This window comes from Galeopterus variegatus, unplaced genomic scaffold (assembly GCF_000696425.1).
Source record: "Galeopterus variegatus unplaced genomic scaffold, G_variegatus-3.0.2 Scaffold3473, whole genome shotgun sequence".
Classification (NCBI taxonomy): Eukaryota; Metazoa; Chordata; class Mammalia; order Dermoptera; family Cynocephalidae; genus Galeopterus; species Galeopterus variegatus.
The window spans coordinates 203,855-217,088 of record NW_007729584.1 but is presented as its reverse complement, the minus strand read 5'-3'; the positions used below and the strand labels follow the sequence as shown (position 1 = coordinate 217,088).

The window sequence follows — 13,234 nt, the reverse complement described above, 5'->3', positions numbered from 1 at the left end:
CGGGCGCCGCTGGCTGGTGCTGCTGCTCTTCTCGCTGCTCGCGTTCGCGCAGGGCCTGGTCTGGAACACCTGGGGCCCCATCCAGAACTCGGCGTGCCAGGCCTACGGCTTCTCCAGCTGGGACATCGCGCTGCTCGTGCTGTGGGGGCCCATCGGTTTCCTTCCCTGCTTCGCGTTCATGTGGCTCCTGGACAAGAGAGGTGAGGGGGTCGGGGAGCGCCGGCCGGCGCTGTCACTCCTGGGGAGCCGGTGCCTGCCCGCGCTCCGGGACTGCCTGAGCCTCTCTCGGCTTCGTCTTCGGGGTTGTGTGAGGTGACGGAGTGTTGCTGGCATCCCATACCTGCCTTAGGAACCTTCTGTTCCCAAAGCGACAAATATGAGAAGGATGTTTTGCAAAATTTATGTTTTTATCAAGGCCTTTTATGCAACACCAGGGGTTTCAGATCATCCCCGTGCACGTGCTGTGTGTGTTTTTTACACCTGACAAAAATGACTAACGCTTTGACTTCGAAGGGATTTGGGGATGTTGAGGGTGAAAGGTCAGAAATAGACTGATGATGCCCAGATGTAAGGAAGTAGTGAGTTGGTTGTGTATAATAGATGACTCCAGTGCAGGAAGAACTATTGGGAAACTCAGATCTGACGCTTTGGTTTCTGGAAGGTGGTGCAGGGCAGCTTTAAAATGTGCGTATGTGACTAGGTGGCTTTCTCAGTTGAGATTTATGACTCCCAGATAGAGCTTGCAGGTAAATGAAGACTGTCTTTCATAGAAGGAGTGCTGTAGACATCTCACTTTACCACTTGCCAGTGTGACTGTGAGGAGAAAAAAAAAGTGTCAAGGCATTGAATTATACCACTTAAGTATGGATAAATGGTTGGTAGTGATGATCTACCTTCAAGAGGCTGTATGTGACTGTGAGGAGAAAAAAAAAGTGTCAAGGCATTGAATTATACCACTTAAGTATGGATAAATGGTTGGTAGTGATGATCTACCTTCAAGAGGCTGTATTGCAAGATTTTAGATTTATTTCTTGGATAGTGATTGGGAACTACTTTGTATAGCTTCTGTTCGTTCAGCCTTTTATAAATTTTGTTGAAATAAAGATTTTTACTCCGATTTGGAAAGTTGTCTTAGTCTGCTGGAGCTGCTATAACAAAATACCGTGAACTAGGTAGCTAATAAAGAACAGAAATTTATTTCTCACAGTTCTGGAGGCTGGGAAGTCCAAGAGCAAGGTGTCATCAGAATCATGTCTGGTGAGGGCACACTTCCTACACAGTGTACTTTTTATTGTAACTTCACATGGGGGAAGGGGTAGAGGGATCTTTGGGGTATCTTTTGTGAGAGCACTAATACCATTCATGAGTATTCATGGCACTAATACTCATATCTAATTATTTCTCAAAGGCCTCCACTCCTAATTCCATCACCTCGGGGATTGGGATTTTAAAATTTGAATTTTAAAATACAAACATTCAGATCATAGCAAAAGTCAGGTATAGATAGGTAAAGAATTGCAGTTGTCTGGTAGTAGTTAGCACTAAAATGATCTGTTATTCAGTCGAATAGCAGGATGTTAGCAGTTATTTTCCCTTCTCCCCTCCTGACAGTTCCTTAGTAGGAATCCTTGTGAACAAGACTAAGGAATTGCCGAAGGTAGAGGGTGTAAGAATCAGGATGTGTAAGATGAAGGGAACTGGGTGTGTCAAGCTTCAAAAAGAAACTTGAGGCAGAACAAGCAAAAGAGGAATTAGACTTAATATGTACGGTTCTAGAAGGAAGAACTAAACTGAGTAAAGTTACAAAGCAGTACAAGGAAGAACCTTCTAACAATTAAAGTTATCCATCCCTAGAAGTGTGTGTCTTGACTGGTGTAGAACTTCCAGACAGAACAAATACTTATGCAGAGGATGTGTGCTAGAGGCTGAGGGAGGGCTTCTTGTACTGACTGGAGATTTTCTTTGGTGTTTTTTGGTTTGCTTTCAAACTAAATTGTAGACTTTATTTGGATTTCACCAGTTATTCCACTAATGTCTTGTTTTCCTGTACTAGGATTCAGTCTAGGGTCCCATGTTGCATTTAGTTGTTATTTTTTCTTAGTCTTCTCCAATCTGTGACAATTCTTTGGTCATTCCTTAACAGGATTGGCTAAATTTAGAGGGAAATGCTATTTCTGTAGCATTTTCTGTTTATTTTTCTGTTTATCAGGAGCATTTTTCAATATTATTTTCTAAATTTAGCCGAACTTGTTTTTATGGAAGGGAAATGTTCATTTTCACCTTTCTTATTAAAATTGTATCTATTATCCATGCCTATATAAATTAGAAACTACCTATTCACTTTTATAAAATAAGTTACTTCAGGAGTAACTTTTCTTAGTTCATGTGACTATATGGTGAGTTCAGTTTTCCATTTCCCATTGGTTGAAGCAATAAAAACTAAGTTTAAAAATTGTCTCTTTTAGGAAGCAGTGTTTCTTTTCAGAAGGAGAAAGCTAATACACTTTCATAGGTTGGTTGTCCTGCTACAGGTCTCTTAACTGAACACATAGAAAGCAAGTTCTCGCATCCTTGGGTACTAAAATATCTTGCTCTCAACAGAGTAGGTAGTTGTCTGGCCTTTGGCCACGGGTCTCACCCAGCTTAGCATAGTAGACCTGTTATAATCAAGCCAAAAAGATCTGATTGAGTTTGGTTGCTCATTGCACCAAGAGCCAATCACAGAGACAAAAAATAGTGCCAGGAAGAAGGATTTTATTTATGGCTGGGAGAACAGATGAGCAGAGTAATAATATCAGCCCGCCTCCCCAACTGACTAAAGTTTAGAGTTTTTAAAGGGAAAAAAAGAAGGCAAGTACATGCAGGGAGGTAGTGAAGGTGGAGATGATGGGATTTGCAGGGGGCTTGAGTCAGAGGTCAGGATTCCATGATGAAACAGGGTTCTTGGCATCACGGAGTCTGTGGTTGGTGGTCTGGTGAATCTAAAGTCCCTGATGTTATCTCAAAGCTGGAGTCATTATATCTTGGGAGAAAAAACTCAAAGACAGTGACCTTAGCCAAGCATCACTGGAACTTTAAAGTACCTGACTCAAACCCTTGACTAATGTGCTTGCCTAATACAGTCTTCTGTAAGCAAGGGTATAGGTTGATAATCAGCGTGGCCTTTGTTTGGAATGCCTTTGTTCAAGTGGGAGAACAGGAGGGAGACTTAGCTCCGATTATAACCCTTAAGCATGTAGAAGCTATGTAAACAGGCACAGGGAAGAAAGAGAAAACATTTCAGAGAAATCCCTATGGGGGCTCGTCTTCACAGTTATCTTACTAAGATGGATTTTGTACCCTCCCACCCCTTTTTATTCACCAGGAAGGAGACAGAAAAGGACTAGCTAGTGAAATAATAGGAAAGCCAAGAGCAAGTGTGCCCTAGAAGCCAAGTAAAGAAGTTTCAAGGAGATGGCAACCAAATGTGTGCTGTTTGCTTGGGATATAGCCCTCATAAAGCCTACTTCTAGTGAGGAGATTCAGGCAGCAAACAAAAAAATTAAATATTTAGTATGTCAGATGGTGATAAATGCTTTGGAGAAAAATGAGCAGGGTGAAGAAGGCAAGGAACGTGATAGGGTTGTATTATACTTTACATACAGTGTCAGGGAAGGCCTCACTTATAAGATCTGTTTGAGCAGATACCTGAAGGAAAAAGGAAGGCTGACATATCAATTCTGGACAAGACTGTCTTAGGTAAAGGGGGTCCTAAACTTAGGCATATCCAGAAAAGAGCAATGAGACCTGCGTGGCTGGAGTAAATCCAGCGAGGGAAACGGTGGAAATGAGGTCAGAGAGGTAGTGAGAGGCCGGATCATGGCCTGTGGGGCCTTGTAAGCCATTGTAAGGACATTGGCCATTAAGAGTGACGAGTGTTCACTCCATTGAAAAGCTTAGAGCTGAAGGGTAAAATAATGACTCTGCTATTGTCTTCAGAACAAGAGCCAGAGCAGGGAGACCAGTTAGGATAGTGGAATAACCCAGATGGGAGCTAATGGTGATGGCAGTGGAGGATTTGAGAAGTGGTTAGATTGCTGATATATGTTGAAAGTAGACTTGTCAGTATTTGTTGATGGATCGGATGTGGGGTGTGAAGGAAGGAGAGCAGTCTATGTTTCACAACTTTTATAGAATAGTGCTTCGATTTACTGAGATATAGATTGTGGAAGGAGCAATTTGGGGGCAGATGGCATGAAGGTTAGGGATTTGAAATGACTATTAGACATCCTGGTGGACAAGTTAAACTGTCAGTGGATATACAAATATGGAATTCAGGGAAGAGGCCTGCACAATAAATTTGTGAGTTGTCAGCCTATAATGCTACTTAAAGTCTTGGGAATAGATGAGATCACCTGTGACGGGTGGGGGTGTAACTTCTGAAGAGGACTGAGCCCGGGGACATTACAACAATTAGAGGTTGGGGAGTTAAGAAAGAACCAGTAGTGAGGACTGAGAATAGAGTCTTGGATTTAGCAACATGGAGATCTTTGGTGTTATTTAAAAGAATAGTCTCACTAGAGTGGTAGGGTGAGTTCAAAATAAAATGCAAGGGGAGGAATTGGAGATAGTGAGTGTAAACATTTCTTTCACGAAGTTATGCCATAAAAGGCAGCAGAGAAGTGGGGACGTAGCCAGAGGGAATGTGGCTACTGAGGTTTTTTTTTTTATTAAGGTTAGAGATGTTGAATCCTATCTCTGTAACGCAGTATCCTAATGGATCCAGTACAAAGGGCAAAATTGATAATGCTGGAAGCAGAGGGAGGAACTGCTGTAGTCATGTTCTTGAGTAAAGATGGTCTTAGATAGAAGTGTTGACAGCTTATTCTTCAGTAGTAACAGAAGAGAAGATAGAGTATACAAATACAGATGCAGATGGGGGGTGGTAGGGTCTTGTGGAAGTTATCTTTGCTTATGTTTCTTAGAAAATAGGAAGCAAAATTGTCACCTGACATGTTATTGAAGAGAGGAACAGCTACTGAAGAGAGGATAAGTTATGAAGCTATTTCTAGAAATGCAGAGAACATGTGGACTAGAAAATTGTAGTAGGATTGTTGGGCAGCACCAAGGGCCTACTTTAAATGATTGATCATTAATCTGAAGTGACACCAGTCAGCATGGTTGTGTGTTTTCCTCCAGCCTGTTCTGCTGGGCAAGTGCAGGTATGGACAGAGTTGGCAGAGAGAGAGATTTAACCAGAATTGCAGTTTTGCTAGGTGAATAGGACTGACAAAGGGCAGGCCAAGAGTGGAAAGTTATGTAGAGAACAATAAAACATTGGACATGGACTCTAAGCTGAGTAAAGGAGAAAAGGAAACACATGGGGTGGATGAGAAGAAGTAGTAGGCTCCAAAACTGTCATTCTTTATTGGATCAAGAATTTGTTGTTGTTAGAGTACTATAGGGAGTGAGTGGGAAAGAGAGGAGGTCATAGTTGGGGAATGGAGGATGCTGGAAATTGAAATTATGACATAGATGCAATTATGGTAAAGATAAGGTTACAGTATAACCAAGAAAGTGGATGGCTGAAGTAAGGTAAAGGACACCATGGAATAAGAGGTCAGGGAACTGAAAGGCCAGGATATCGAAAAGGTCATCATATGGATATTGAAATCACCAGGTTTATAAAAGGAGTAATGTCCAAAGGAGTAATAATGAGCCAAGACATCTTTAATCAGTGAGGGTGAAAGACCTGGAGGCAGGCATATGGTGGTTTGCAGACAGCTGCAGCAAAGAGAGGTAGGTATTACAGTCAGAGAAAATTATACCAGACTGGCCATGATGGAGTAACATGAACTGGATTTATCCTTCCATCTTACACAACTAAAAACAAAAAACAGAAAATCAAAATATATGAAACTAAATAAATTTGAAAAACAAAACAAAATATATGAAACAATGGTTTTCAGACATTAGACAACAGGCAGGGCAAGACAGTGATTGCTTCAGTTTACTGCCTGGAGAGAATATTCTAGGCAGCAGCACAGATATGTGAGCCCAAACAGAGCCCAGCAGTTTTCCTGAGTTGAGGAGACAGAGGTGAGAATTCAGAGAGGCCAACATAGCTAGCTAGAATGCTTAGGGCAGAGTACCAGAGAGGAGCAAGCTTCACAGAGAGAGTTCCTTTTCAGTTTTCAGCTGAGCATTGATCAGCAGATACATGTTAGGAAATTACCCAGGACTGGAAAAAGGACCACCAAAAAGGAGCAGTAAGAATAATTCTCAAAGTTCACACAAGGCTGGGAATAGTTCACATTCCCAACAGCTTGAATGGAAAAACCTCTGCAAACATACTACATATGTTGAAAAAGATAGAAGAAAGCATGAGCATGTTAAGGAGAGACAAAGAAAACATGAACCAACATTGAACTTGTAGAGATGAAAAATGTAATTAGTGTCTGAGATGAAAAAAATATATGGACATGATTTCATAGCCATTAGACATTACAGAAGAAAAGATCAATGTGAACTGGAAGACATAGCAATAGAAAATATCCCTAATGGAACACAGAAATAAAGAGTAAAAACAAACAAACAAAAAACCATGAATATCAGTGAGCTGTGGGACAATTTTAAGTGGCATAATATACATGTAATTGGAGTCTCAGAAGGAGAAGAGTGAGCAATAGAAAATATCCCTAATGGAACACAGAAATAAAGAGTAAAAACAAACAAACAAAAAAACCATGAATATCAGTGAGCTGTGGGACAATTTTAAGTGGCATAATATACATGTAATTGGAGTCTCAGAAGGAGAAGAGTAAGGTAAGGGGGGAGGGCATGGAGTGAGATGGGGTAGTGCAAAAAAATATATATATATATCAAAGAAGTGATAACAGAAAAATTTCCAAATTTGATATCTATAAACCAACAAATATAAGAAATTCAAGAATCTCAGCAGAAGAAACATGATGAAAATGACACCAAAGGATATGTGATAACAGAAAAATTTCCAAATTTGATATCTATAAACCAACAAATATAAGAAATTCAAGACTCTCAGCAGAAGAAACATGATGAAAATGACACCAAAGGATACCACAATAGTATTGCTTAAAACCAGTGGTAAAGAGAAAATCTTAAAAGTATAGACAGAAAAAGACTGAGGAGCTCAGGGCAAAGAGAATAACAATGATCTGGAAGTGGCAGGGGAGCAGTGCCACTCAGGTGAGAGGTTTCAGTGACAGTAAGAAAGTGGAGAGTTGGTTGGAAGAGCTTGAGAATGTAGGGATTCCACTGATTGGAACTGAATGCTCCAGGAGGCATAGTGGGAAGGTTTCAGAAGTTGGGGTGGTGGCAGAGATGAAGTTAGATTGGGGGATGCAATGAAGCAATACTGGGATAAAGATAAACTGTGAATCTCGAATCTCTCGTGTCTGATGTAAACAGGAAAAGCAGGCATGATGGGTTTAGTCCTGATAGTCTCCAAGGTGGATTGGGGTGTCAAAGCTATAGTGCGTAGGGAGAAGGAGGTCTTTCCAGGAGTAAACAGAGCTTGTCTTCACTCTGACTGATAGAAGTGTGGAGCCTGGGGAAGAATGGTCTTACCAGATGAACTGTATGCCTGTAGCTTATTTTCCACTCTTCTGTTGTGGGTGGGTGTGTATGACACACACACATCCTGATTCTTTAGGCGCCTGTTGTGGAGACTTCCATTCCTGTACCCAATGGGTACCTGGCAAAGGAGTTATCTCATCCATTGAAAGGAAGCTTCCTGCAGTGTCTGGATGCCATGTTTGAACAGAAATTAATTTTATTTGTTTTTCTGACGGAGATGGTTTTTGCATTCATATCCTAGTACTGTAATGCCTTGGGGTCTATTTCTATAAATGTCCTACATGTGTCATAAGCCTATTTTTCTGGGGTCCTTATACCTCTCCTCCCTGGGTGAGTTGATAGCTTTTTGATTACATGGAGTTATAGAGTCATGCCTTGTCAAATATGAGTGACATGATGAAAGCATTCTCTTCAAGATTGATTGTCAACTGGAATGGATTAAGCAGTACTTGGAAACTATTAAAAATGTGCAGGAAAGCCAACAGTTGTAACTGTGAGGTTGCTTTAATGCAGCTTTTTACAACTTCTTCATTCTTAGAAGTTTATATTAGCTGTTATATTGTCATATATTTGATAAAAAGCATAATTGACTAGAAAAGTGTGCTAGCTTTCAGCAGTTACAATAGGAAGCCTGGTTAGTGGGACCATATGGGCCATACGAATGCCCTAATGCTCGCTTTGTGGCTGCTTACCTTAATTACAAACAAAATCTTTAGAAAAAAATAAACGTCATGTAGAGCGTAAGCCTTATAGTCCCACATCTATAAAATTCTATTCAATATCTCATAGGGTACCCAGTATAACCTTATAAGAACAATGTTTTATCAATTTTAGGATATGTATGACTGTGTATGTACTTTTCATTAATGGCACTCTATTTCCTGTGGCTATAATGTAGTTTTAAAATCTGTTCTGTTAGTAGAAGCTGTATATGAACAATATGTACACATTACTTGTTAGAAGCACAATTCTCTATGGTATTTCTTCTGCCAAATTGTATTAATCATACTCAGATTATATAAGAATATTATAAAGTTAACTCAGTTCATATCACAAGTTATCCTCAGTGTAGCATGTGCATGCCTGATCTGGATCTCGTTTATTTCCTTGCTGTGTCTGATCTGCATAATTATAGTTTTGTTGACTTTCAGTTTCTTTCAAGCAGAGAAGCCCTTTGAAATCCGAACATTATATGATGTTGATGGGGGGAGGGGGGAAGAGGGAGGGGTGAAAGGAGACATTGCTAAAGGGACACAAAAATCAACTTACTGTATACTGATAAAGTAAAATTAAAAACAAAAAAAAAACAAAAAAAGAAATCCAAACATTTAACCATCTACCCTCTGCAAAAAGAAAGAAAACCCTAGAAAAAAGGAAAAATTGTGTTAATCAGTGTAAGTCTATTCTCTGTGTGAAATGGTTTCAAGGTAATGTTGGATTTGGGAGAAATTTGAAGGAATGTGGCCACCTTTGCCATAGACAATATAAGCCACGTGTGGGATCTCACAAACAGTAAGATAATATTAGTTTAGTATTAACAGAAGTGTAGCATTCCAGCAATAGGAAGATATAGTTCCACTATATTTTTCTGCCATAGCTAGAATATTGTGTCCATTTCTGTTTACCTTGTTTGTATATTTTTATTTTCGTACTCTTATACTTTCTTTTGCCCTTTTATCCATGTGACTGACCACTGGCACACATTTTCAAAATAATTGATCATATTTGGAATACAAAATAAAAAGCTGTCTGATCCACATTATCTTCTAAAGTTCTGAGCAATGCTTTTTCTTTCTTTCTTTTTTTTTAAACAGCATCATTCTATAAGTTGTGAAAACCATTGGATAAATCAAGGAAAATTAAAAGACCATTATTGTGGGCCGAGCCCGTGGCGCACTCGGGAGAACCCACTCCCGCCGCGGGTTCGGATCCTATATAGGAATGGCCAGTGCGCTCACTGGCTGAGCGCAGTGTGGGTGACACCAAGCCAAGGGTTGCGATCCCCTTACCGGTCATGAAAAAGACAAAAAAAAAAAAAAAAGGACCATTATTGTATTAATATTCAGAGAGTCCTAAAGGGCCATTTCCCATGAGCCTGTAACAAGTATTATCTTGTCCTGATTTCAAGATAAAATGTGTAGTTGGCCAGTTGTCATTTTTGAGAAAACTTAAAGCAATAATCTGTCACCTTACTATACTTTTTAGGGACAGTTTAGAGTTTTTTAATTAGCAGCTTGCATTTGAAAATTAGAATTTTTATGTTAGAGATATAAAACTAAAATACCTAGTCTTTTAAAATCATTTTCTATATTTTTTAGTATTATATCTGAACAAAAAACAGTCTAGATGTCCATTGTGAAAAATTAGAGCTAACAGAACTTCTTCCTCATCCTTGATACGATCATTCCAGTTTTCTATTAAAGTTAGAATAATTTCATTTTCAGCATGTAGGTTTGGTTGGTTTTTTGGGGTTTTTTTTTATGTTGGGAGTTATAGAGAAAAGCCATAATATTAGAATATAATAGTATGATTTAGTTAAAAAAAATTATTCTTAACATTGGACTTACTTAAGAGAAAGTAGAAAATAAGATAAATGTTTTTGTTTCTTTTTAGGTCTTCGGGTAACTGTGCTTCTGACATCCTTCCTTATGGTGTTGGGAACTGGTCTAAGATGTGTACCTATATCAGACTTAATACTTAAAAGAAGGTAAATCCTATAAATAACTTTAAAATTTTCCCCACATTTTTCTCTTTTGAGTATATTATATGTTTGCTTATAAGGCTTTTAGTAAACAGTTTCATTTTTAAGAAGATCAGTAGATGATCATATTTATAGAAGCATTTATTTTTTTTAACCTACATGATGATTAACTCAATGGACATTTATTCATTGTCATATGGAAGACACTATACTAATTGTTACGGAAATAAAAAACAAGTTAATCTTCATGCTGTCTAGGAGCTATAATAACCATGAGAAAATAATAGTATAACATGCTACATATATAATAGTGTAGTTAATGCCATAGAATAGATATAAAATTGCCCCAGGAGACTGAGAGAAGTTTTGTCTGAGGGTTTATCAAAAAGAAGAGTTCACAGAGGAGAGGGTAATTACAGTAGGCATTGAGTGATGAGTAGAATTTTGGTAGCTGTAGTCAGGGGAAGGGTATTCCAGGGTGAGCAGACCACAGAAGTGAAGGCACGGAGGCAAGTAAGCATAGACCACTTCTGGGGTGAGTAGGTAGTTTCACTTGTGTACAGCAGTATTTCTGTAACTGAGGTCCATGGATTCATTTTCAGGGGGTACAAGGTATATGAAGATTTAAAAATTTTATTTTCATTTTGGTTATAATATTAAAAATTATTTTACCAGTAAAATACAATAAAAGATGTTTTCATTGACCAGGATGTCAATTTCTTAAATTAGAGTTTTTCAAACTGGAGTCCTTGAATGTCAACTTGAGAGCCATTGAGAAATTTTTTTCTCTTTCAAAAGGACCCATAAATTACTCAAGTTTTGAAGACACTGGTACACAGATTAAGGTGTAAGAATGAGATATAATGAGATGAGGTTAGAAAAGGGTAATTGATTATGAAGGATCTTGATGCCATCCTATAGAATTCTACTTTACTCACGAGGCAGTTGCGAGCCATGTAGGCTCTTCTTTTTCCCCCATATATTTACTTTTTATTGAATTTGTTAATGTTAGAGTTCTTGCACTGCCAAAACATGCTTGAGAATTCAAAGAAATGGTACAATGGACAGTCTTATTCACCCATATTGTATATTAAAACTTGATTCATGTGCATTTTGACAATTTCACAGTCTTTTAAAAAGTCATAACAAGTGCTAGAATTTAAATCTGCTGCAGGTCTTCAGATTTCTAGTACAGTATGCCATTAAATAACACCTCCACGTATGCATCTTAGTTCATTCCTCAATAATGTAACACCCAATAAAATCTTGCTGGAAAAAAAATGCATACTTTTCAGGGAATATATGTAGTTCAAAGTCCAAGAGATGATTTGTTAAGATTTTTGGTTCCCAAATGAAGTCTTCTGTTTAACCAAGAATCCATTTGTTTCTCATTTAATCATCCCACTTCCCCATGGCTGGCTCAGTTACTCACCCAAATGTATCAGAAGGAAGGCCAACTGCCTGCCATCTCAAATAATGCCAACGTTATTGCCCAGAAGTGGTTGGCAGGTCCTGTCAGGAGAATACTGTAACCCTCTTAGGAGTCTAATTCCTGCACTGACACTTCCATCAAGACTGAATTCCTACAGGAAAGTGCTCCCACATCAGGATAGCTTTACTCACCCATCTGCTTCAATTTAGCCAGTAGCAAGTCTGAACCTCCTGCATTTGGCAAAGGGATTCATTACAGAGAAACCCAGACTCTGCCCCAAGTGATCACATACCACCTTGAAATATTTCTATTGAACCACAGACACAAAACTAGGAAATTGCCAGACCATCTCATTATTCATTACAGAGAAACCCAGACTCTGCCCCAAGTGATCACATACCACCTTGAAATATTTCTACTGAACCACAGACACAAAACTAGGAAATTGCCAGACCATCTCATTTGGTGAAAAGATACTTTTCAGTATTCTTGGGTAACTTCTTCATGTCCCTTTTAAAGACTAAAAACTACTGGATAGCTTAAGCTGTAATTATTAAAAACAGAAGTGCTATATCACCTGTCTTTCGCCCTGACTCTGCAAAAGAACAACATAAAGACATACCAAAAGGTTGATAATAGAGCTAGCTGGGACAACCACTGCATCTATAGAACACCCAATACCTTAAAATTTAGGGCACAAGTTTGTAATGAATTTTTATCAGAGATCATGCAAGAGCCATAAACTTAAGTGGGTTTTAGATGAGGTTTTGCTTACATTGCTTTTAAATTTATAAGGACAGGTCAGAGAATCCCTTTGCCTGAGCAGAAACCATACTCTTTCCAATGCAGTTTACTGTACATTTTAGACCTGATTAGAGGAGGCTTTAGCAGCTCCTGATGTAGTCTCCGGCATGTCCACTGCCCTTTACATCAAAGGCTATTTGGGAGCTGGCCGGTTAGCACGTTTAGTTAGAGCATGGTGCTGATAACACCAAGGCCCAGGGTTTGAGTCCTATACTGGCCAGCCAAAACAAAAAAAGGCTATTTGGTTCCACTGTAGGGATTGACAAATTCACAACACATTTCACAATTCTAATGCATATTTCAGGTATGTGCTCTGTCAAAGAACTTATTCCACCTCAAAGCAAAAAAGCCCTTAATGTGGAACACAGAGAAAGCACTATCCAAATAAAGAAACTACTAAAGGAAACAAGATTATTCCCTCCCCCACTGTTTCTCATTCAATAGACCCAAGTTTGGTTGAATTTAATTTGTACCTCAGAATGCGAGAGTTTAAGTTATAAATCACAGCCCTACACAGAAGATCTGAACACACCAGTTCTTTTGAGAGTGTCATGTTCCAGCAAGTCTAATATAGCTGTAGCCTACCACAGAGTATTCCTTAAGGATGGAGCACAGGACAGGTTATTTTTATTTATTTATTTTTTTATTTTGTCGATATACATTGTGGTTGATTATTGTTGCCCCTTACCAAAACCTCCCTC

At 38.9% G+C, this 13,234-nt stretch overlaps 1 protein-coding gene across 1 annotated transcript in view; it reads left to right on the top strand.

Annotated features, from left to right (window-relative positions):
• Position 1: 1 nt before the first annotated feature.
• Positions 2-13,234, top strand: part of DIRC2 (disrupted in renal carcinoma 2) — a gene marked incomplete at its 5' end in the record, with an annotated part of 76,930 nt that continues 63,697 nt past the window's right edge. Inside the window, 2 exons of the mRNA XM_008585160.1 lie at positions 2-200; positions 10,210-10,303. Of these exons, the coding sequence (XP_008583382.1) occupies positions 2-200; positions 10,210-10,303 (293 nt within the window). The remainder of the gene's footprint in view (positions 201-10,209; positions 10,304-13,234) is intronic.